General features: G+C 42.1%; 1 protein-coding gene across 4 annotated transcripts in view; it reads left to right on the top strand.

The window, feature by feature from the left end:
- Nucleotides 1–23483, top strand: part of SUSD6 (sushi domain containing 6) — an 89539-nt gene that overhangs the window by 37049 nt on the left and 29007 nt on the right. For 3 of the 4 annotated variants that reach the window (XM_058026434.1, XM_058026433.1, XM_058026435.1), the window contains 2 exons: nucleotides 6039–6226; nucleotides 10655–10684. In XM_058026434.1, the coding sequence (XP_057882417.1) occupies nucleotides 6106–6226; nucleotides 10655–10684 (151 nt within the window). In that variant the 5' untranslated portion in view covers nucleotides 6039–6105. The remainder of the gene's footprint in view (nucleotides 1–6038; nucleotides 6227–10654; nucleotides 10685–23483) is intronic. The other variant, XM_058026436.1, reaches the window with a different exon arrangement.

The following is a 23483-nucleotide window of genomic DNA, read 5'->3' on the forward strand; positions in this document are numbered from 1 at the left end:
TTACAAGAAGTTATGCCTTTGCATGGATTTTCTTTATTCTCCTTCCCTGAAGCCATTCCAGTTTACTGTGAGTTTTCTTTTTTAGGACTTATTATTTTTGGAAGGCATTCTGGAACATTTTGTGCATATGGTCCTCTGTAAATGTGTTGTTGTACTGATTAAAGCTGAAAGTATGAAACCTAGCTTTTCCGATGCAGTGCGGCAGGGGGAAAAATGCTGAAACAATGGTTTCTAAAGGGAATACTTTTCCAAATAAAGACATTTTCAAAAAACCCAAAAACAACAACAAAAAAAAATCACACAAAACCAAAACCGAGACAGATTGTGAGATGTTTTCCACAACCCCCCAATCTCTAGTTCCTTTCATAGATAGCATAGATGTCAGTATGTTTAAAAAATAATTCTTTAAAGCAGATCCAGCACTTTTTAAAAAATAACTGTTTTCTTTTCATTCACTGTTGACGTGATCCCACTGCTATAAGCATTTTTGTAATAGTGCAGAAATCTGCAGTACATTGGAGTTGTGTGCATTAACCTAACTCTTCCACTGCTCCTCTACAGCTCTGTTTTTCTTACTGGTTCCTGGAAATTCACAGCCTGCCCATAATTAACTTTTTCCTTATTTGGAAGGACAATGGATTTTGATCTCTTATCTTCTTCTTCCCGAGTAAAGCAGAAAAATTTTCCAGAAAAATTTCCAGAAATTCTGTGACTGTAAAGAAAACGTCTTAAAATCTGGGGAGCTAATGATATTTAGGGAGGGGTACAAAAAGGGAGGGGTACAAAAGCATGACCTAGGTGCCAAAAGCACTTTAGCCTGTGACAGGAAGGGTAGAGAGGAGGAAGCGGGGCGGTAGGCTGTGCAAATTGGTGAATCTTGCAGGTTTATTCACTTGAGGTAGGAATATTGGTGTGACTTTATCGGTTGTAAGGTACTAATTATCCAGTAGTGAAAAATCCAGTTCCCTGGCTTAAAGCTTGGCTGTGCCTTAGTGAGTCTGTGGAGAATTAGGTACGTGCCATTTATCAGAGATGAAAATGGAATTTCAGAGTTTACCCTGTCCAGCAGGCTTCTTTCTATGCAAACTCCAATGCCCTCTCTTGAAAATTGAAGTTGTGCATCACCAATTGTTGGTTTAGTTTGTTGGTTTTTTTTTTAATTTAACATTTTAAAATTTAAAAGAAATGTTCTAGAAACCTTTGTGGGAGAGAGCAGGTAAAAGCTAAATCAAAACAATTCTATGAAAGAAACAGCCAAATTTGAAGGTCATAGGCCAAACCCTCGGCACAGTTGGGGAATGAGGAAGGAAATCCAACTATTCAGATTTCACTTCAGCAGTGGGGTTGTTTGCAGTAGGGTGTGTACTGATTCCAATGTCCAGAATAAGCAGCTTGGTTCTTCTTTATAGCAGGGAATATGTGCAGTTTGCCTGTCTGCTTTATGCTGTGACTGTGCTATGCAGAAACCTGCCTGTTTATAATTCAAATATGAAGGTGTAAAATGAAGCTACCAAACACATCATCTGGTTACTGGACAGGAGGAGTGTTACATGTTGTTTGGCTTTTTATATTTCCTTCTTTCCTCTTCTACCTTTTCCAATTATCCTGAATAATTGAAAGTTGGCTGTGCTGGAAGTCAGATTATTAAGAATTTTCTGAACTGCTTGCAGCTAACTTCAAAGGCTTTGTTTTTGCCTGTGTCCTTAACTTAAACTGAATAGTGTAATTGAATTGTGATGCTGTTCCTAAATTTTAAAAACACAATTCTGTTTTTGAAAGCTTTCAACTAAGCTGTTTTAACCACCAAAAGTAAGTGGAATGAAGGATTTCTTTCCTCTGCTGTCACTTGGACTTGATTTTTCTGTATTTTTTTTTTAATTTAGCAGCCAAGAGGATGACTTTTTTTGCTTTAAAGCCTGACTGCTCTTTGAAAGCAGGCAAAATAAGGATACAACAAAACCAGCAACGAAGGGTGAAGGTTAAATCCTCTAAACCACACTGCTTACATTAGACTCCACTTGCAGCATGACCATGAGGCAAGCACAACACTTGTACTTAGCTTTTCAAAAGCTGTGCTCTGCACACCCATCACTCATGCCACTGCTAAGATCTTTGCTGTGTGCATTCAAGAGTTAGCAAACAATGTCTGAGTATTATTCTGTGAGGGGGAAATCATGTGGATAAAATAGAGATTTCTTACGTGCATGAGGGTAGCTAATTTTCTTTTGCTAAATTTCAAGCATGGTATTTAAAAGCAAGCCAGTAGCATTCCAAACATTCTGAACACTTCCCTAAATAAACTTTGAAGAATTCAGGTTGAAGACCTGTTTTCCAACAACAGTGACACAGGACATAACTGTGCTAGGCATTTTGAGCAACTAGAGAGCTTCAGACTGTCCAGTCTCTGGTTGTCCAGAACCTTCCAAAGAATGCTTTTTCTGTGTGGACCTAGGAGTCCTTCTGTGACAAAATAAGAAAAATAAGACAATTAAGTCGTAATCCTGTGAAAAATTTACACAGGCTTACAAAGGGATCTTGGATCAAGGGATGTGAGTTGGCAGCTTCTGAAGGTCTGGAAGATAAATGGCAAAAGTCCCCAGAGAGCTTATCTTAAAAAGCTGGGACCAATGGGTACTTCTTCACTCGTTCATAGTATTCCCTAGGAGGGTGTGTGACTATTGACTTTGTAGATATAGAGGATGGCTTATTGTCTTATCCATATTTAGCAGGTGTTTTTCAAGGTTCACATTATAAAGAAAGCAAAAAATCCTCCATCTTTATTGACTGATATACTTTCAACAGAGAAAAATCTCCTCCACTCCTTACTGTGTTTATGGGCACTGCTGGCTGTACTGAATATTATCTTTGTAAACATCTTTGTTTAAACTTAATCCTTACATAACCCTTCAGCCTAGGCTGTGGCATGTGAAATGGGTCTGAAATGTCCTTGCTCTTCCTACTTGTGCCACTGTCAGCTTCTGCCTTACTGTTCTTAGTATCCATTAAAGAAACCAGCCTGTTCCTTAGTGCTTTGTGTACACTTTGATTCTCCCAAGCCCCTGAATTGTTAAGCTATGCCCCTGGGAGCATGTCTGACAAATGTGTGTGATCTATACTGCACTCCAGCTAACTTCAGGCAGTGGAGGCCTGAGGAGTTCTTATAAAAGCTGCTTTTCCCTGAGCTGTAGGTATGAGGGGTGTGCTAAAACAACAGTCAATTTTCGGAGAATTGAATGTCTGTCTAAATAGCCTTAAAATCAGCTTTCCTCCGGGGAAAAGGGATAGTTTCTTATCTAGTCAGAACCTCTCTCTTCTAATTTTGTCAGGGAACAGTCAAGGCTGGGAACGAGTTTTGTAACTTGACTGAAGCCCAAAGGCAGGATCCTCACAAGCAGTACCTGTACCCCATGTCTCTTAACAATCCTGAGGGGTTTGGCACCCACTGGATGGGCTGGCTACCCTTGTGTCTCCTTCAATTCCACACCAAACTAGATCAGCTTAGTGGGATGTTTCTGTAGCAGCATCAATTTACAGCATTCCTGGAGTGGCAGCCCCGGGCCTGCAATAGACAGGATATGTGGTAACCTGGGATTCAAGTGACTTGGTAGCTTAAGAGAGGTGTGGAAACCACGTCTGATTTTAAAAGAAAGGAGAGAAACAGTGCTGTGCTTTGTAGCAATCTGTTAGTGAATCAAGAATAAGCAATAAATGATTCCCTTGGAAGATATTCTTGTTTTAGATATTTCTAACTTGTTTGCTGTTCAGAGACCAGAGCTGCACTGCTGATTTCTCGGTGCATTCTTTGGGGGAGGAAAATGCCTCTGGGGAAAGGTAGCACACCTCAGGTGGCTCAGCAAATTTTGTGATAATTGCATGCCCTCTTCCTACCTCTCCTGGCTGCTACCATGTCACCTGACAGGCATTGTTCCAAGGGCAGGGAGGGCCACCTTTTAAAAATACTGGGGCAGTACTTTCAAAAGTTGTTATACTAATGCGGCTTCATTGAATTGGAATAGAGAGAACAGAGCTTTCTTGGTCTAATCAGAAGGGCATTTGTTGAAGATGGTGCACTGTTTTTTCAGAGCTGTAATTCTGTGTAGAGCAGTGACTCTTGGAGGAGAGCAGCCATCTGTTGGCCTGGAGGATAGAGTGGCCTCTTCTGATTAAATATGAAATTAGATGCCATACAAGGAGGTCTGACTTGAGAGGACAGGGCAGATAAACAGATTACCTGGCTTGACTTTCTTCACATGGAGTATTTTTTTTTTTTCATTCCATGGTCTAATTGATGCTGAAGGTATTCTAGCAGGTAAGTGGAAGTATCCTTATTCTGTTCTGCATGGTGGAGATTTGCTGAACAAGCATTGGCTCCTTATTCATGGAATACATGAGAAATCTATAGGCTGTGCTACAGACATAGTGATATAGATTCACTCCTCTCCCCCCCCTCCAAATGAAGCAGGAAACAAAAGGGGTAGGCACAGAGTTTATTGTAGCAGCAGCTCCAATACGCATTACACTTTGTCATCTTGAAATGACATTTCAAGGCAGGGTGTATGCAGACAAAGAATTTTTCTTTGAGAGAGATCCAAAAAGAAAGATCCAAATTTAAAGATAGCCCTTTTGTGAAGTATAAGCATAGTAGTGATGTAGGACTAAGGGAAAACCCCTTTTTTCACTTGCCTATCAGGTTTGTTAACAAATCTCCATATTCCCTTCCATAATACATTTACTGTTTTGCCTGAGTAATTGGAAATGTGAGTTGAGGCTGAGTCGTGTGTTTCTCTAGTCTGTGCTGGTGTATTGCTTTAATCTTGGAAGTACTCAAGGTCTGAAGGTTCTACCGTCCCCAGTAGTAGGAGTGATAACCCAGATGTCCTGTTTGTCCTCACAAGGTACAAAAGAGTACAATACCTGCCTCTGCACTTCTCAGATCTCTTTGAGATTATCCAGCAGTTTTGAATTTCCTTGGGAAACCTGGCCAAATAAAAAATCTAATCTTCCTTCAGTCTGCATATTCATTTAACTGAAGAAGCTGTGGCTGAATGGGGTCTTCCTCAGAATTAAAAGTATTCTTGTTATCAGGTGTAAAAAACATTAGTTTTGGCAAATTTGTTTTCACCTGAGAGCTTCAGATATGTATTGAATAGCAGGATACAAGTATTGAAGTGTGTTTCCATGTGGGTGTTTTTTTGTTGTTTTATTTCGTTGGTTGGTTTGTTTTTCCAGGGTGTTTTTTGGTTGGTTGATCATTTGTTGGTGTGTTTACCATTAGAGGCCTTGCAGGTTAAAACTACAGTAGGCTGGTGAAATGTGTTCTGCTGGGTCTTCATTAAAAGTAAGGGCTCAGTTTGTGCTTTCTCTGTTTCCCAGCTGTGCTTTGTGTGTTTGTGTACAAGGCTGTTTTTGCTGTGACAGTGCCTCAGAGGCTGTGGGTGAATCCCTCAGTCCTCAGGTATGAGCAGTGTCACATCCTGCAGTTTTAATTGCTGTGCTCTGTCCTGTCACATCATTATACCTGGGGCTTGCAAGTTGTTTTACATTCCTCCTCACAAGTATGTGTTTGCCTGCTGGCTGCCTGTCAGCATTGCTGTGCCTCTCCAGGTGGCTGCAGGAGCATTTGATTGATTTATCCTGCAGTCTGCTGTGTCTCAGAGACCCTCTGAAAAGTGGTGGGAGTGGAGAAAGACTGGCTCTCTTGAAGAATTTTTGAAACAAATCCTCCAGATGCTGTCCTCTGGGGCTGGCTTGAACAGAAAAGCTAAAATTAATTGTTAGCTAGGCAGTATTCACATTTGAAACATCAGTGAGTGAAAAATTATGGTCTTTCTCTAATACAGCTCCTTTTAGTCTTTCCTGTGTAGAAGATTGCTTTTTCTGCTCCTGTGACCTTGAGAACTGTGAATACTTAGTAAGATTCCTAAGTGCTAGAGCATGAAAAAGGTTTCTCTTTATTTCTAACTTTCCCTTCTCCCTCTCCAGATGTTGTAGGTGTTTGGCTCAACATTTTTTCTTGCTTTGTCTGGTTTTTTTTTTAGACCAAGGTGCTCCTGATCAACCAGATCCTTCAGAAATTTTTTGAAAAGAAACCTTGGTGGGTGAAAGATGTGCCATGGAATGGTAGCATCAAAGAGCAACACAGGATCATCGCTTGCTTTGACTGGCCATGGGTTATTTCGTCTGCTAGTTATCTTTGGTTCCTTTATCTTGGAAGCACAGTCCACAGGTAAGTGAAACCTTTATGTATGCTGCAGGGAGGGGGAGGTATATCAGTTTGGAAGTGGCTGTATATTTTTAGGTGAAAACTGGTGATGGTTGATGTATTTGTACACATCTTTCAGTACTCACAGGAAAAATTCCATCACTGCTTGCTGAGCAGAGCAGGAAGTGTCTGAACTGAATGAGTCTTGCATATTAGTAAATAAATGCTTGTTCTTCATCCTGTACTTTTGATTCCCATGGGTTTATTCCCCTTCATTCTCATCTCTTCACTGCAGCTGGGGACACTTGGGGCATCTCAAGAGCATAAAATGTGGTTTTGTTGAGTGAGATTCTCATGTAAGCAGTGTTATCTGTGTGGCTTGAAGCAACTGCTCATGTGGAGGGATGGAAGCAGAGATTGTGTCCAGCTCTTTTGCACAGCTGTTGAATCTGTTCAGTGTATGCTGTCTTCTGACCCCTTAACACTGCTACCTCTGCCCCTCTATTGGATCCTCTTTTCAGCTTAAGTTTTCCATCTCCCCTCATCTTTTGATGTTTCTCAGATGGATGAGTGTTGTGAATAGCGTATGTAAAAAGCAGTGGAATGGGATGATATGAAAAATGTCATCAGAGATGGGAGATCTGCCTCTTAGAAATAAGTGGAGGAAGGAAATGTACTGGATACTCAGAAGGTAGTATATGATGTGAAGTATGTGCTGGGTTACCCAGGATACCCTGAAATATGTCTTCTTTTCAGACCAGCCATGATCTAGTTTTTGTCTGTAGAGAGATGTCTGGTCATAGGAGGCATAAAATGGAAGGAGGAACCTTGTTTGCTTTTGCAAGAGATTTGAAGGAGTTAATCCCAAAAATACAGATTTGACTGAGCAGCTGTTGTAATATAAAGCATTAGCTTGCCTATGTAAAGAAAACCTCAGTTCTTGACATAACTCTAAAAAGTTCTATTTATTTGACATATCATGGCACCTGAGAATGTCATGTGACCAACATTCCTCAGCATCAGTGTGGTACAGCAGAATAAACATTAGCTGCCAGATGCTGTCAAAGTTGAGGTGATCATGTATGGAAAAGTTGGCTGGTGCTGAAAACTTCTGGAGGAGGAGTTGATTTCCTTTTACTATTCCTGGCTCTTTGAGTTGGAAGGGAGAGACTACTGAAATCAGATATCTCGGGATTATATGTCTTCCTGACCTGATTTTGGCCTTGTAGGTAACGAGGGGGTGGGGAAGACACCCTTAAGAGCATGATAAATTGTCATTAATAGTTACTGACAGTGGGAAAGGGACAAGATATTTTTGGATCTGGGGTATCTGTGTTTTTTTGTCTAGGCTTGCTGTTGTTGGTGATAGTGTCACTGCCTCGTTTCAGATGTAGGCCTGTCAGATATGCCATCTGAAACCCCCATTGGGCACTGCAGCACCTTCAGCTGAGACTGCAATAAGTATGCAAATGCTGCACAGACTGCTGGATGGGGAAAAGCTGCCACAATGCTGGCAATCCTTTTTAATATAATTTTTGAGACATCCAGTCACATTACAAAAGCACTAGCTAGGCATGCCAGAAGACCCAAGAGTGATTCTGCATTGTGTTTCCCTTTCTGTGTTATTTTTGCTTCAAGATCTGAAACCAGCTGTGGTGAACTGATCAAGGCAGATCATCAGCTAAACAGGATTACAGTGGTTAGGCAGGAACCGTTTCCTGCAGGGGAAGCAAGAAAACAGGGGAGCCAGGATCATAGCAGAGGGCAAGACATGCAGGGGAAGAAATCCTGGGGAAGGGCTTGCTGAGGAGCTCTTCCATGTACAGTTTTTCTGAGACGGGGATGCAGCAGCCCTAAAGGCAATTGCTGGGAGGGATGGGGGTGCTCAGTGATGCGTCATGGGCCGAGGGAGCTGCACCTGCAGCAGCATGCCAGCCATGAGTAACATTAGTGAGCAAGTCAGCTGAGGAGCAGAGAGCCAGATGGAGAAACAAAGAGTACTGGCGAGGCGCTGGAAAATCAGCTTTCCCTCCCCTTGGTGCCCCAACCCCCTTGCCATCCCCGCTTTATTACTTTGCAGAGCAGAGTCATTCAGAGCAAGCAGAGCAAAACGATGTTAACGTGGAGCAGGAGACTGTATTAAATCTCGTGGTGGTAATGCTTATCTTGAATGTGGAGCCAGTGTGACAAGCTCAAAATTGCTATAAAAGCTGAAGAATGTTCTCATAAAAAGACAAGCATGGAGACAATGCCTGGCTCAGCCCTGAGTAAGAAAGCAGAGCTTGTGATCCGTATGTATAAAACCATCTGAGGTATATTGTATTGCAGTCATTTTGCTGCTTAGAAATTCTATTGCTTAAGTTCCAGGAAGCTTAGAGACATATTCATGATCTGGGCAGGAAGATGTTCTCTTTGCCATGTGGTTAATGCAGAGAGCAGACTCATTTTCAGTCAGCAAGCATCTTCTTTGTCCTCTGGTAATAAATGGGTTTTATTTATGCATAGATTTTTAAGAAAAATCCTCAGCACTTTGTCTCAAGCAGTCTATCCAAATATCCTCAAGTGCCATGAGATTAATATAAGTTGCTTAGTCACTAAACACACTGCAGAATTTGGGGAAACTGTTCCCTTTTCACAGGAAGATATGCATGTATATGAAAATAACCACTGCATGTATTTTAACACAAAACAAATGCAGCGTTTGGTAATAGGCAAGCAGTGAAGCTGTGTCAGAAGAGGAGGATTTATGGAAACTTGAGTGCTGCTCAGGAATATTTTTTGAGCTTTATCACTGTTGCAGTGTTTTTCCTTGTCTGGCAAGTTCTCCAAAATTAGCTGTGGGAAATAGTGAAGGAATGAGCAAGCAAGGAGACTTGGAAAGCTCCTCAGTAATATTGAGGCTTAGTTCTTCATCTTTTTTGTTTCTTTAAGGGTTCAACTGGAATGTAGCTAATAGCCAGGATGCTTAGTAGATAGAGATGGGCAGTTTTTTAAGCATTGGAGAAGAGCAGTGAGTGACAACCTTTTAATCTGCATTTCCACAGATAATGCTTCCCTATTTTTTCTTTGTTGCTGTGACTTTTGTAATTTTACCCCCTCTCCCTCCCATCTCTGTCCCTCAAGGCCTTGTATTTATATCTCATTCACAGTGGTCATCCTGCCTGGCCAGGCTATTTTTGGAAGAACGACAGTGGATCAGATTAAGTTGTTCATTAAATTTTAACATGTAGTCTGTAAAATACTCTGAAAGCTTCCTATGATTTATGTTCCAAATGTGTAATATCTCTTGGATTCATGACTGGCTCTGTCAGAAACCTATCAAAACAGGTTGGGCCTTTCATTATTGATAATAGCATCACCTGATCCTGGGAAATGCAAGTAAATGTGTTGGTAAAAGTATTAAACATCCTGAATTAAGCAAATATCAATACCCATAAAGGAGAGAGTGTAAATATTAACCTTTAAAAATTAATAGTAATGCAGACTCAGTGAATCGAAGTCCGTTTAGATTTAGACACAGTCTGATTTTTGTTGACTGCACGTGCAAAATGCTATAAAGTTAGCACTTTAATTTTTAGGATTGCCATTAAAGTGATAAATTGAGCTTGAATAAACTGAAACAACTTCATTCCTGTGTGTTGTCTGTGACACAAATTTAGCCAATCTGCTGCTTGCTGTTCTCAGGTTGTTTCAGTGCCAAGGTTATTCTGCACAGAAGCTCTTGGACACCGCTGCTATTTGTTTGCATGGCACAGAGCAGCTTGTTAGAGCACTCTCTGCTCATTGAGCAGATCCAGACTTGTTCCTATTCTCTGGGAATCTCTGTGAAGCAGAGCTTTCCTTTGTCTCTGATTGTGCAGCTGAAAGGGAGGCATTTATACAGCTAGGGATGAGTTCAATGGCCCTGAAAACAAGGACACTGTAGTGCTGGATGGCCAGACAGAAATGTGGGAAGTGTCATGCATGAGCAGATGATCTTGATTCTAACCTGTATGCTTCATGGCAGTGTGGGTTTGGAGGAATTGCAGTGTCAGCCCAAAGCAGGGTGGCTTTCTTCTTTCTCTCTTCTTCGGAGAGAAGGGGGAGCATTTTCAGGAGTCCCTTTGTAGAGCTTAATAAGAGCAGAGTGGTATGGAGGAGCATGGTGAGGAGCTGCAGAATAATGGCCAGGCTGCAGAGATGGCTAGGAAGCAGATGCAGGTAGGTTCAGAATTAGACTATTCATATGATGATAATAATATTCACACTGCTACACACACTGATCCAGGCAGTGTTACTTAAGTAAATGCCTTGAAGGGAGTAATAAGGATCTCAAGAAGCCACATAACTTTTTAAATTTTAACGAGTTCTAGTGGCTGAAGAATTAATTAAGCTTTGTGATGTTTAGCCAACTGCTGGCTTAAACCATGATAGCATAATAATAATGCTGAACTCTCCTTTTGTCTGTCTTAGGTTGGCTAAGCAAATCCAAAGGACCTGCATGTGAGTAAACTTACATTTACTGCTGTACTATGAGAAATGAGTGTGATATTTTACTCGTTAATATAAGTGTCTGTGAGCTAGGATTCCCATTATACTTTTTGTCATGTTACATAGGCTTGAGATTCATCTCTATGTTCCATTTTCATTTTTGACCCTTGGATTTGGGAATGACAGCTGCCCTCAGTTTAAGAGATGGAGATCAGCTTCCCATCTTTCACTGTGCTTGGAAGGGATCCTTGTGCTTTCTACAGCATTTCACTTCAAATGACTCAAGAAAACAAATCAGAATAAATATTTCATTAAATGCAGAGACATGCTGCTTGTGAGAGTTTTGAGAGGCTGACAGAGCTTTGAGAGGACAGGGAGGACAGGCTGAGGTAAAAAAAATATTTCATTTCCTTTAATCAAGAAAAGTGAACATCTCAGCATGATTCTTGATATATTCCATTGGATACTCCTGCTTTTCATTTCATGTGCTCAGAAAAAGTCTAAACTCATTCCAGTGGCCGTGTTATGGATGCATGCAACTTTGGAAGCAGTTGGGAAGCCTATTTGATTTCCTTATCTCTTCTAAATATATAAAATAAAATTTTCTGTATGTTTTTGTTAAACTCTGAAATAGGATTTGTTTAGTCTGAACTTTTCCCCTCCTCTGAAAAAAAACCAAAAAACTAAAAAAGAATGAAAACAAAACCCAAAAAAAAAAAAACCCAAAAAACCTCACTAAAAAAAACCCCAAAAACCCACCACAGGAACAAAATCTGAGGGGAATGGATTAATGAAGAAGAATTTAAAGGTGTTGGAGGGGAATTTTGCCACCTACCAAATTTTGATCTTCAGAAAGTGGGGGTTAAGAGAAGTGCTGATGGGATCTGAATCCTCTTTTTTTTATTCACTGCTTCAGTATTGCTCCTGGCAAGAAAAGCAGTATCACATACATAAAATATTAAGGGGCTTTCAATTCTTGGCTATGGTTGCTAGCAGGGAAATCAGCTGTTTTAGGAAAAACCTCAGGAGTTGTCTGGTCCAATTCATCATGGATTCTTGGGTTAGAATGCAAAAGATGGAAACTGGTGTGAGTTTCATTGTGGAGGGAAGCAGGAGGGGTGCTAAGTGCCATTTGTTCTTCAGGTGAAATTAATTGTGTCCTATAGTCCAGGTTCTGACTCATCACCATCCCGCTCCTCCTTAAGGAGTGCTGCTGGCTAATCTGAAGATACACATTTCTCTGTCTCTTCCTATTTCCACTCAGTCTTTTCCTTTTTATTTGCTAGAGGCAATCATTTGGGAAGAGTTTGGGTTTTCCCCTAGTATTACAGGAAAACTCCTGCCAGTCGGATAGAAGAAAGTTTGCTTGTTTATCACCTTGTCCCAATTCCTTTCCTGCTTTCTCTCCCTTTTGAATCCTGCACTGGTTCCCAGGGCAGCTGAGGCACTATGTTTTAGAATATGTGGAATGTTTTTCATCTCTGCAACCCATGTCTGCCATTGCTTCTCCAGCCCTTACGTTTAACTGAAGTAACACAAGTAGTTCCCGCTTCCTGTTCATGCTGCCAGCTGATAGTGATTCTGCAGTGGGGATGGCAGAGCAAGAAGTGCATTTGCTGTGGAACTGTGGCAAACTTCAGCCTGGGCTGTTACTGCAGATACTGCTGGAATAGCTGGTGTGTGGTGTGTAAAGCTGTGGGTATAACCTCAGCATGCTGACATGGGTGGCAAGGAAGAAACAAGGGGTAGGGCAAAGTAGGAAACTGTAGACTGTTGAATCTTCAACTTTTGTGGCCAAATCTGTCAAGGCTCTGCGAAACCTGGGAATCTGTGTCTAGTTGAGGCTTTTTAACAAGCTGCCAATAGTCCAGAGTGCAGATGATACTAAAGGCACTTGAACAGCAAGCTCAGAAATGTTTGTACCTTTGTGAAAGTAATTGGAACAGGATTACGGCGTTGTCACAAGAGGTTGTATATGTGCTTATCTGTGTGTGTTGGTCTGCATATTAAACCATGTTTTCCTTTTAATGAACTGAAACCTCTGGGGAACATTCATCTTCCCCTGCAAATAGGAATTCCTGAGGCTCTGCTTCTGCAAAGTGTTGCACTGGAGTTGGAGGACTGCTTCCAGATGTTGTTAAAGGGATTTGAAGTAACCCCTCTGGTGTGGGCTTGCACAGATGAGTTACAGGATGTGCTAGGTGGATTGGGCTGGAGCGGGCTTGTTGCTAAACTGTTGGAGAATAAAATGAGCTTTTGGCCCAGCCTAGTACAGTGATCCTTTTATTATGGAATGGGGAGGGGAACTTCTGGATTTTTTGTACTGAGTACCTAATCTCAAGAGGTTGTTGTGATGCTCCCTTATTTCTTGTGTACTTTGGCATGGTTGATGCTGGATGGAGATGTCTCCTGTGTTTCTTCTCTATAGGTTCAATGCTGTGAATGCAAAAATAAGTGTGTTTATCCACCTAGCATAGTAAGAAGCATTTCAGTGGGAGCACAAGCCGAAGAATTGAACAGTAGGGCAACAAAAGAGCATCTTGAAATCCTGTGGGCTCAGCATTTTAGGTCCAGCCAGTCATCTTAATTCAATTGGGAAAAATATTTCTTGTTCCAAAGCAAAAAAAAATACCATTACTGCTGCTTTTGAGATACATCTTTTACTTCATCAGTAAAGGGAAAAATATGTCTTACTTGAAAAATGTTGCCTTTCTGTAGAGTGAGATAAGCACCTCTGGTGGATGTTGTCTTGAGTTTTCAGCCCACAGACAGGGATGGAACATGGTAAGCTTTGACACATGCAGAGTCATAATTAGAAAGTCGAATGCTGCTGCTGCATTTCTGGTTAGAAAGACCATTTCAATGTCCTGATAAGAAGACCAACATGGTGTTTAAAGAATTTTGCGTCAGACATATCATTAGACACTGATATAACTGTTCAGAAAGAGAATAAAACTTTTTTGTGCTCTTACCAATGTTGTAAGGCAAGTGGGGTTTGTAGGAAGGTGGTAGAAGAGATTGAAGGTTAATGAGGATCAATAGAGAATAAGATTCTAGGAAGGAGAGGAGGGGGACAGGAGTGCAGCAAAATAGGAGAGTGACCGTTGTGACAAAGATCCTAGTGGTTTATAAAGCAAATTAGTGGTTTGGGGGTTAAGTAGTGCAAATCCTAAAAGAAGGTAGTGTTTTATTTATGCAAGTAGATTAGAACAGTTGAGAATAGCATGGCCTTGGGAGGGAGAACTGTAGTAGAAAAATATATGTGTTTATTTTTTAAGGGTTAGGTGTAGAGGAACCCTTTTTGTGAAGAAGATAAACTATTAAAGCTGCCTAACTCTAGATCCTTGTCAACACTCCTTGCTGATGATGATGCTTTCCAGGTGGTGTCTGTATGTCACTGTAAGTGTGGAATGAAATTATGTTAGGGTGGATAGGTGACTTCTAGTGCTGCCTTTATTCGGGACCACCAGCATGTTGGTGATTTAACCTCCAGGAAACTTAGCTGATGCTGCAGAGACCTTTAGGAATGTGCTTCTGGTGTGTCATACAAAACTCACAGCTGTTGATATATCTCTGTCATGGGAGGAGAGAAATGTGGATTTCTAACAGAGTTTCCTTGTGCCCATTCCTCTTGTAACTTCTGAACAGCTATCTTTGAAACTCAGAGCCCTGGGGATGCCCCTGCTGTGTAACCAGTCTCCAGCAGTTCAAGTTTTGGGCCTGCTGGTGTGCTTTTGGAAAAAAGGAGCTGTACTGTATGAGTTGTGCTGAGCCATGCTTTGTGCTGCAGCACATCTTCTCTTTTGCACAGGCAAAGTGTGTAAAGTATCTGTAATGCTCTGTATTATCCTAAAGCCAGTACTTCCCTTCTGTCCCTGGTTTTGCTTTCCTGAACAAAAGTAACAGTAGAATGCACCTGGAAGACAACCTTCAGTTTCATTGTAAGTACTTTCTTTGGTGTAAATATTTAGGTTGTAAGATACTAAGACAAGGTAAAAAGTTTATCATTTGCCTGTTTGGGTTCAGCTGTCACTTTTCTCTCAAATGAGGAAATTACTAATTTTTCATATATAAGCTGAGAAATTTGAATATCATCACAATCTGCAATGAGTATGCCTTTAAGAGCAAGTCTTAGTGAAATCCATCAATGTAGCAGGTTTGGTTTTTTACACTTTATTCTTTTAGTCCTCCAGCTCTTTGTCTTTCCCAGCAAACTAGTCTTGCTGCAAATATGAATGCCATTAGCACAAAGCAGGGTTGACCTTTGAGCCTTCTCATTTTGAATCTCTTTATTTGCATTTACTTCTCAAATATTTAAATGTTATCTTGCAGTTGACAGTTCGTGCTTTGATGGAGACTGTTTCCTCCATGGCATTTAGTAAGCTGTACTCCCCTTGTGGAACAGTTGAGGGGAGATGTCCAGTGCTGGGGGAGCTGAGCTCTCTGTGGGTGCAGGACCCTTATAAATGTTGGTCACTGGAGTGGTAGTGGCACACACAGAGGCAGATGAGCAGCCTGGCAGGGCAGGCCCTGTTGGTGCACTTGTGCTGTGTGGGACAGGAGGTGTGTGCAGTGGTGTCTGCTGGCACCAGGCCATGCCTCTGCTGGGCAAGCACGCTGCAGGTGCAGCAGTGGAAGAGGTTAGCTCTGGGGAAGAGGTTAGCTCCTGGGGGAAGTTGTCTCCCTGCCTCCCCTTGGCTCCCAGAACTGACTGCCTCTTGGCACATCCCTCCACCTGTGGAAACTCCTCAGGGCTAGAGCACCTTTTCAGAAAACTGGACTTTTTTGTTTGTTTTGTTGGGGTTTGTTGGCTTTGTTTTTTTTGGTTTTTTTGTTGTTGTATGTTTTTCCTGTCAGTATTGCCTTGGTCATGTCTGCTCCCACTTTAACCAGGTCTTTTCTGGTTAAAGGTCATGAGCTGATCCTTTTTATGAGTTGAGTCCTTGGGTAGGCAGTGGTATGACTGCATGGGGGAAAAGGAACATTGCAGCCTGTCATCTAGGACACAGGTAGGACTGCTTTTAGCATCCTTGATTCTTGCTGTTAGTAAAACAAAGAGGGATTGGTATAAGCTGCTATAACTAGGCGTGTTGTGAAGAGATTCATTCTCTGACTACAGTCAAGGTGAGCAAAATCACAGCTATTTTACTGCATACCTCTGGCCAGTTGTCTGAGGCAGGTCAGGAGTATTTCATGCTTGGCTGCATTGGCTGCCATGAAGGGATTTGAGAGGATGAAAATTAATGTCTGTTCTACATCCTCTGACAGCAGGAAAGCATCTTATCATTAAGTCTGTTTCCATCCGCTCAACTCTTGACTTAATTAGTTGCTTCAGATGGAGGAAATTTTTCTCCTGACTTTCGTTAGTAGCACCAAGGGAGGATGCCTGTAGAATCTGAGCTTTTGTGGTTTTATTTCTAAAAAGCTGCCACTGAACGCAGAGTTTCAAACCTGCTTGCCAGCATGCACTGTGCACAAATGAAACCAAACACATCTCTCCTTCCAGAAAGGTCTATCACCTTTCTCCTTTCTGCAGCAGTAGAGGTTGGCCTCCTCATTAAATGCAGATAGTTCTCTATAGGTAAGAGTTAAAACACCTAAGCAGGAGTGGGATGAGGGGCTCTTACATATTTCATAGACTCATAGGATACACTGAGTTGGAAGAGATTCATCAGGAACATTAAGTCCAACTCCCGGCCCTGCGCAGAGCACCCCAAGAGTCACACAAGTGCCTGAGAGCCTTGTCCAAATGCTTCTTGAACTCTCTCAGGCTTAGTACTGTGTCCACTTCACTGAGGAGCCTGTTCCAGTGCCCAAACACCCTTTTGAAAAACTTTTTTTCCTGATGTCCAACCTAAACCTCCCCTGACACAACTTCATGTCATTTTCTCAAGTCCTGTCACTGGTCACGAGAGTGAAGAGATTGGTGCCTGCACCTTCATTTCCCCTCGTGAAGATGCTGAAGACCACAATGAGGTCTCCCCTCAGCCTCCTGCAGGCTGAACAGACCAAGTGACCTCAGCTTCTCCTCACATGGCTTCCCCTCCAGACCCTTCACCGTCCTCATGGCCTTTCTTTGGACACTCTCTAGTAGCTTAATAGCTTTTTCATATTGTGGTGCCCAAAACTGCATACAGAACTGGAGGTGAGTGCACAGCAGTGCAGAGCAGGACAACTCCTCCTTTGACTGTGGGGTTAGGGTAGCTTCACTCACTGTCATGGTGAGGTGGGAATTGCTGTAAATGCAGTAGTGTTTGTGAATGGCAAATGTTTCAGTCTGTACTTTGCTTTTCCAATTTACCTGTATTCCACTTGGTGTGAAACTTAGCTTGATTTACTTCTCAGGCGTTGTGGTGGTGATCTCTTTTTTCATACAGTGGGAGATGGTAGGAAATGGTAAGTTACAGGAAACATTTTTGCAGTAAATCCTGTAGTATTTACAACAGAATCATCACTTGAAGTTGGTTTTCCGTGACTTGTATCAGAGGTAATGAAAACTGAATTGAAAACAAAACTAGAACGCCCTCTGGTAACCATCTGTCAGTTGTTAAATATCATGTGATGGCAAGATGAAACTTGTGGTGCCTGGTGTGATCTCCAATCTCATCACGGCAAATCGTTCCAGTTGCTTTTGCTGGGCAAGTTGACTGTTTCCTGTCCCTTTGGAGTAGCTTACTCCATGGGAGGGATTTCTCCCCAAGGCTGAGCTGGTTCCCCGGTGGAAGGATAGATGTGTTTATGCTGATTAGTGTCTTTGAGCCGCGCTCTCCTACACTCCTATATGCTGTGCCCAGTTTAATGACCAGCTGTAATGATTTTTTCTGTTGTGCAGCTGTTTAGCAGTAGCAAGAGAGCAGTTGGGGACCTTTTGCTTTGTCTTGTTTTCAGTCTTCCCCGAGCCCACCTTTGTGGGGGCATCAGCGAGCACAAGGCTGCAGTGCACGGCTGCTGCGCCCCGGCCGGCACGCATCCATTCATCAGCCTGATCTCTGCACCCCTGCTCCTCGGCAGGGTCGCATGGCAGCTGCAGCTCCTGTCAAGCGTGATGCCGGGCAGGGAGCTCGGGGGAGGAGAGTTACAAAAGGCTCCGTTTAAATCATCTGTGTAAGGGCGCAGCAGAAGCTCTGTCACTCAGGCCCCGTGCTTGTCTTCTGGTGCTATGGTTGTAATGACATTAGCATTTCAAAAAGGGGATTACCACAACCCCCGGGTTCTGAGGGGAGGCTATTTTGGCTGTTACTTGAAAAGCTGCTTTCTGGTTACCTCCGTCGTTTTCCCCCCTCCCTCCCCCAAAGATCCTGAAGGGTTGATGCCATGTTAAAAGTGGGTTGTTGTTGTTACAAGGAAGCTGATTGTTTATTGGCCTAAATGTGGGCTGGCAGATATAAGGTTGTTTCTGATAGCATTCTTTCTTACTAATTTGGAGTGACTGCCTGATTTCCTGATGGAAAAGTTAAAGGGTCTGTGTTGTGATCATAGCTGTGTGCTAGAGAGAGCTATCCTGCGGTCATGCTTACAGGAAGTTACATTATACTAGTTTGTCTTGTGTATTTCAACCGAAGGAAATGGGCAGCACATGCATCCTATTCATTGTCTGCCTTCCACTCATCTTGTGTCATGAAAAAATCCTTTCAGTGCCCAGGCACGGGATTTCAGGGTGATTCCTTGGGAAGTGATTGTATTTTCATAAGGTCTTGTTTAGCAACAAAAATTATTTTGTGAAACTTAGCTCCCGACTCTTGCAATTCTGTTGCATTACCCTCGCCTCTGATCAATATTCAGTTGATTGTTTTTCACTAAGTTCGCTTTCCCTTTGTGATCTTAGTTGTGCTGGAAACTTGCATTAAGGCTCTAAAAGTACTGGACTCTGGTGGAAAATCTATGTGGGTGCTACTTCCTCTCCAGTTCCATTAGCTATAGAAGTGGCAGGTCGGGACAGACAGGTTAGTTGACAATCCCTGGGGAACAGAACAAAGGGAATTGCCTTCTTTGCCTGCCAGAGTGAGGCAGGACTGCTTTGTACAATCTCTCCAAACGCGTGAGCCCTAAAATTATTAACTGGCCCTCAGTGTCCAAAACAGAAACACTTACCCTGACTGAGCACCCTTGGAAGGTGCGCAGCAGGAAATGCTGGTGCTTGCCTGGAGCTTTGTCTGGAGCAGTACTGCCAGTGCTGTGTGTATTGTACTGTTGAATAGGCAGGGGAAGGTGTGTATTTGTTTTATAGGTAGGCTGAAGTGTTCACAGGCCTTAATCTTTGTGTGTGCCCACGAGGACTTGTCTTGCATGTTCACATAGGATGTAGTTCAGCAAGTGGCTGTGCAAAGCAGTGCTCTGGGGGCCTTCTCCCATGACTCATGGCTGCTGCACAGCTGTGGCTCCTCCTGAGGGAGGTGGCAGGCCTGGGCCAGAGATAAGCTGTCCTTCTGGGAACCAGGGAGGAGCAGGAGTGGTTTCCTCTGTAAACACAGTACAGGGTATTTGGTGTGCTGAGAATAGGAGGCATTTAACTCACCTGTGTGAAAACAGGAACTGTGGAAGGCCTCCCAGTAGTGTGGTGGCTGCTGACAATGTGTGCGTGCTTATTCCGTGTATTTCGAGCTCTGCCTATCTCCAGGCATGTTCTAATCTGCGTATTTCTGCGGAGGGCACTTCTGTCTATAAACTTCACCAAAGATGGAGTTTCTTAAATATGAGGTGTTCAATTGAACCTGCACAGAGGAAAGGTGGAGCTTCTGGGCGCCCTGTGCTGGACAGCAGGCTGTGGTTGCTCTGTCTTGTCCTCTCCTTTTTCCTGTTTCTGCAGATGCAGCAGCGCACACGGCTATGCAAAGCGCCCAGCTGTCTCATGGGGAAGTTGGTCACTGAGCTGCTGTGCTACCTGCTCTAGGCTTTTGGATTTGCAGTTCAGCTTAGCTCCTGTGCACCTACGTGTGTCTGCTCTTGGGATGTGTGAGCTTCTGCATCCTCTTTTCCAAACTCCTTTTCTGGTAGTGATGCTAGAAATGAAATATTCTGTATCATTGTGGAAGCAGGCTGCAGAAAAAGGAAAACTGTAAATCTGAATCCTGTGAGCTAAAAATGGAAGAACTAAAGAATGCAAGAAGCAACAAACAGCCTTGTTTCTGAGAGGCTGATGAAGTTTCAGGTTTACTGTGGGGAAAACCCTCTTATTCTTTTCAATTTCAGGGCAATTACTGTTTTAAGGCTTGCAAAAGAAAGATAAGGACAGCAAAAACCCAAATGAATAAGCATTGGTCATAATATTTTGTGAGTTAAGAGCATTTATAATTATTATGGAGTAAGAGGAGGGGAAAGCATGAAGGAGAAAGTTTTATTTCCCTTGCCCTCTGTTTGGATTAATGAATTTAATTACTTGGAAATAGCTAGTAGCAAACTTGTGGCTGTTTTCAAATGTACTTCTTACAAGACTGCAGATTTTAATAGAGGAGGCAATTCAGTAAAAATAATTGAAGACATGAGACCTTAACCACTATATCCCTCATTGCAAGTGCTTTGTGTCAGATGTTGAGAACTGAATTAATTTGCCTCTGATGTATTGAGGGGGAGAAACCAGGACAATATATGATGCAATTCTAGATGCAGGGAAGCAAGTGAGATACTGATTTTTAAATAGATCCTTATAATAATAAAGTTGTTCTTTCTTTTGTTCCTGTCAGGAAAAAAAAAAAAAAAAGAAAAAGAAACAAATATGGAAAGGAAATGGCTATACCAAGTAATGGGGTTCTGTGTAACAAGCAGCAAGAGTGGATGAGGTGGGAGAAAGGAGATGGGGCAGATTGCCAGGAAAGGGTCTTAGTACAATAAATAAAGCATGTGTCAGAAATTTCTCACTTCTTGATGGTATAGTTTAGATTCCACTAAATTGTTTGTTCTTTTGTCAGCTTGAACAGGTCTTTATAAAGTGATATAGCAGCTAAGCAAGTAAATAGCAAAGAAAAACAGTTGTGCATCTTCTTTAAATTAGGAAGATACCTGGTGGGATGGCTCTGATGTCAGGTACATTACCATCAAATGAAATTTTCCAAAGTGCCTGTGTCCCACTGTTAGTCACTAGGGAGAGGATGTCTCAAATCATGCGAACACTGATGAAAATTTTGCTCAGTGTGTTTAACAATCTGAAAGAGTGATATAGTATTCTGCTGCCTAAGTTTGTAGGCAATATATTACTGAAGTTTGTAGGCAATATATTACTACCAGGAGTCTAGTCCTGGTAGTGTGGTTGTTGCAGGGTAGTATGGGATCAGTGCCTTACCAGAGCAGCAGAAGAGATATTGTGATTTGGTTTCTGTTTATGCTGTGAGCTAAAGAGTGAATGTCAACTGTCTGGTTGTCTCTTGTCCCCTGAGAATGAGTGACAGTGACAGCTTTGATGTGCAGTAACTGGGTTGCTGTGATTTGTGTTTAAGGTTTTCAGTTTGGATGCTTGTGGGGGCAGGGCTATGAAAGTAGAACATGGCATTTGATATAAGCGGACACCTCTACCCTACTTTCTGATAAAGGCATATAGACTGGGAGGAAAAATGGGAGGGAAAAAGGTCCAGTGTCATAATCCAGGACTTCTCTCAGTGCCTGGGCGACTTCTGCTTTCTTTGTTCTCAGGCAAGATACCAAAAAAAAAAAGGCATCAAGAAGAGAAGTCAGTCTACCTTTTGAGGAACACTCTAGTTTTCCAGACATTAAATAGTCTTTCTGTTTCTTGGGAAATCATTTTGACTTCTGGTGGGAGTTCACACAGTATATTGGTGTTTAGCCACAAAATAGTTTTTACACAATTGCAGCGTTAGGTTAAGAACTGAGGACCTATTTTGAGGTTTGTTGCTGGGTGGCTATGAGAGAATGAAAATACATATCTTGACAGTGCTAATTCTTGAACATGTATTTTAGAAATAGTGACTTGGAAATGCCTGGATCCTAGGTAAAAAGATCCATGTAATCCAGAGGTTTTGGAAAAGGGCATTCCTACATTGGTACTAATATATCCCTTTTGAGATTTTAGAAGGCTCTTGTGTGCATGCACAGAAAAATGTGGTATTAGCTGGAGGATGTGTTGTCAAACTCCAGCTGGGTGTTCCAATCAGTAAGTAGTGATTTGGGAGGACACAAGAATTCTTAAGTTTAAATGGGGCTATTAAGTATTTCATTAATACCCTGATGAAAGATAGAGATTATTTATGAGGAAGTCCATTTTGGAAGTAGGTACTTTTAACACTTCTCCCTTCTTTCCCAAACTTGAAGTACTTTCAACAGAGGCTAAACTGTCTCTTAGGATCATTGTCATCTGCTCTCCATGTCAGCTGCCAGAATGTAGCTGTTTTTGTGAGTAGCATCCCCAATACTAAGTGTGGCTAAAGTAGCCTTTTCTAAGAAGTTAACAGGAAAGGCAGGGGTGGACATGGGGCAGAATAAAGGATGGTGCTGCAGGCTGTCTAACATGATATGAGTGCTGTGTAATTGAGCACAACAGTCTTGGGGCCGTCTTTGGCTATAATTGGCAAGAGGAAGAAAATTCTGACAGTGTCTGTGGGATCTATATAGTAAGAGAGAGTAATTCCTGTATGCTGAGCAAATTGTATGGAGGTGGAGGAGATTGGAAGGACAGAAAATTAGCAGAAGTTTGAAAGAAGGGGCTGGCATTTTTATACTGTCATTTGTCCTGGTAGCTCCCTGCTGCCTGCTGAACATGGTTCTGCAGTGCTTGTTACCTTACTACTAAGAGAGTGAGTTTTGTCTTATTTTCTTCCCCTAAAAACTTCAAATATCATTTTCCCCAGTGATACGGAGGAGATAGGGAAACAACTGAACAAACCTAGGAAAAGTCTGGGTAAAGGAGTTCTGTCTTTAGTATCAGAATGACTTTGTAATACCTACTGCTGGTCTGTTAGGCTTCCTAGATGGTACATGGATTCAAGACCCCATGTGTTCCCAGCAAACTTGGCTCAAATGCTCAGGTTTGGGTTCAGAGCTCTCAGACTGCTGTATACGTTGTTTCCATGTAATACCGATTCTTCCTGATTAAATGCATGTGCTGTTCTGTGAAATTTTCTATATTGCTATGAAAAAGAAATCAGTTACAGAATAGTAACTGATTGATTTAGTAAATGGACTCCTGTTTTTTCTCTGGAAGTGTATTTTACGCTCTGGATGTTCATTTATCAGCATCAAATAACTTTCCTCCATGCTGTTTTTCCCACTAGTTCCCAGGCATGTTATTTAAGCATTCCCAAGGAGTCTACATACACAGTCGGGAGAGTTCCCAAGTGTGTCTCTCTCTGGGGAGCAGCAGTTTTGCTATTTTTAGTATGATTTCTTCAAATCTTCCATTTCCTTTGTGTGGGAAACTTTTACTAATTGTAAAGAGGTTGAACCTCATAGTAAATGGATCTCAAATTTGCATGGGAAGCTTCCACTCCACTACCAAGAAACCTGTCAGCACTGTCTGGGCATTTTTGCCAAACCCTCTGACTGAGCCTGAACTATTAGAGCCTGAACTACTAGACTGAGCTACTGTGAGCAGCTGCAGAGATATTAGAGAGTAGCCTGACACAGACATTCTATTGCTCAGAAAGAGTTGTTGTAGGGATGCTATCTGTGCACCGTTTATTTTCACTGTGTCTGAGGTCTTCATTTTTGTCTGTTGGTGAACTTCATCTGGCCACTCTTGGTGGTTTATTACCTCTCTACTGAATTACATTCCAGAAGATGTGACGAGAGAAATTACGACATCTGCTACAGGGAGAAAGAAAAACTGCATTATCATTAACTAGTGAATATTTAAATGAGGAAGAAA

The sequence above is a fragment of the Melospiza georgiana genome, chromosome 6 (genome assembly GCF_028018845.1).
Source record: "Melospiza georgiana isolate bMelGeo1 chromosome 6, bMelGeo1.pri, whole genome shotgun sequence".
Taxonomy (NCBI): Eukaryota; Metazoa; Chordata; class Aves; order Passeriformes; family Passerellidae; genus Melospiza; species Melospiza georgiana.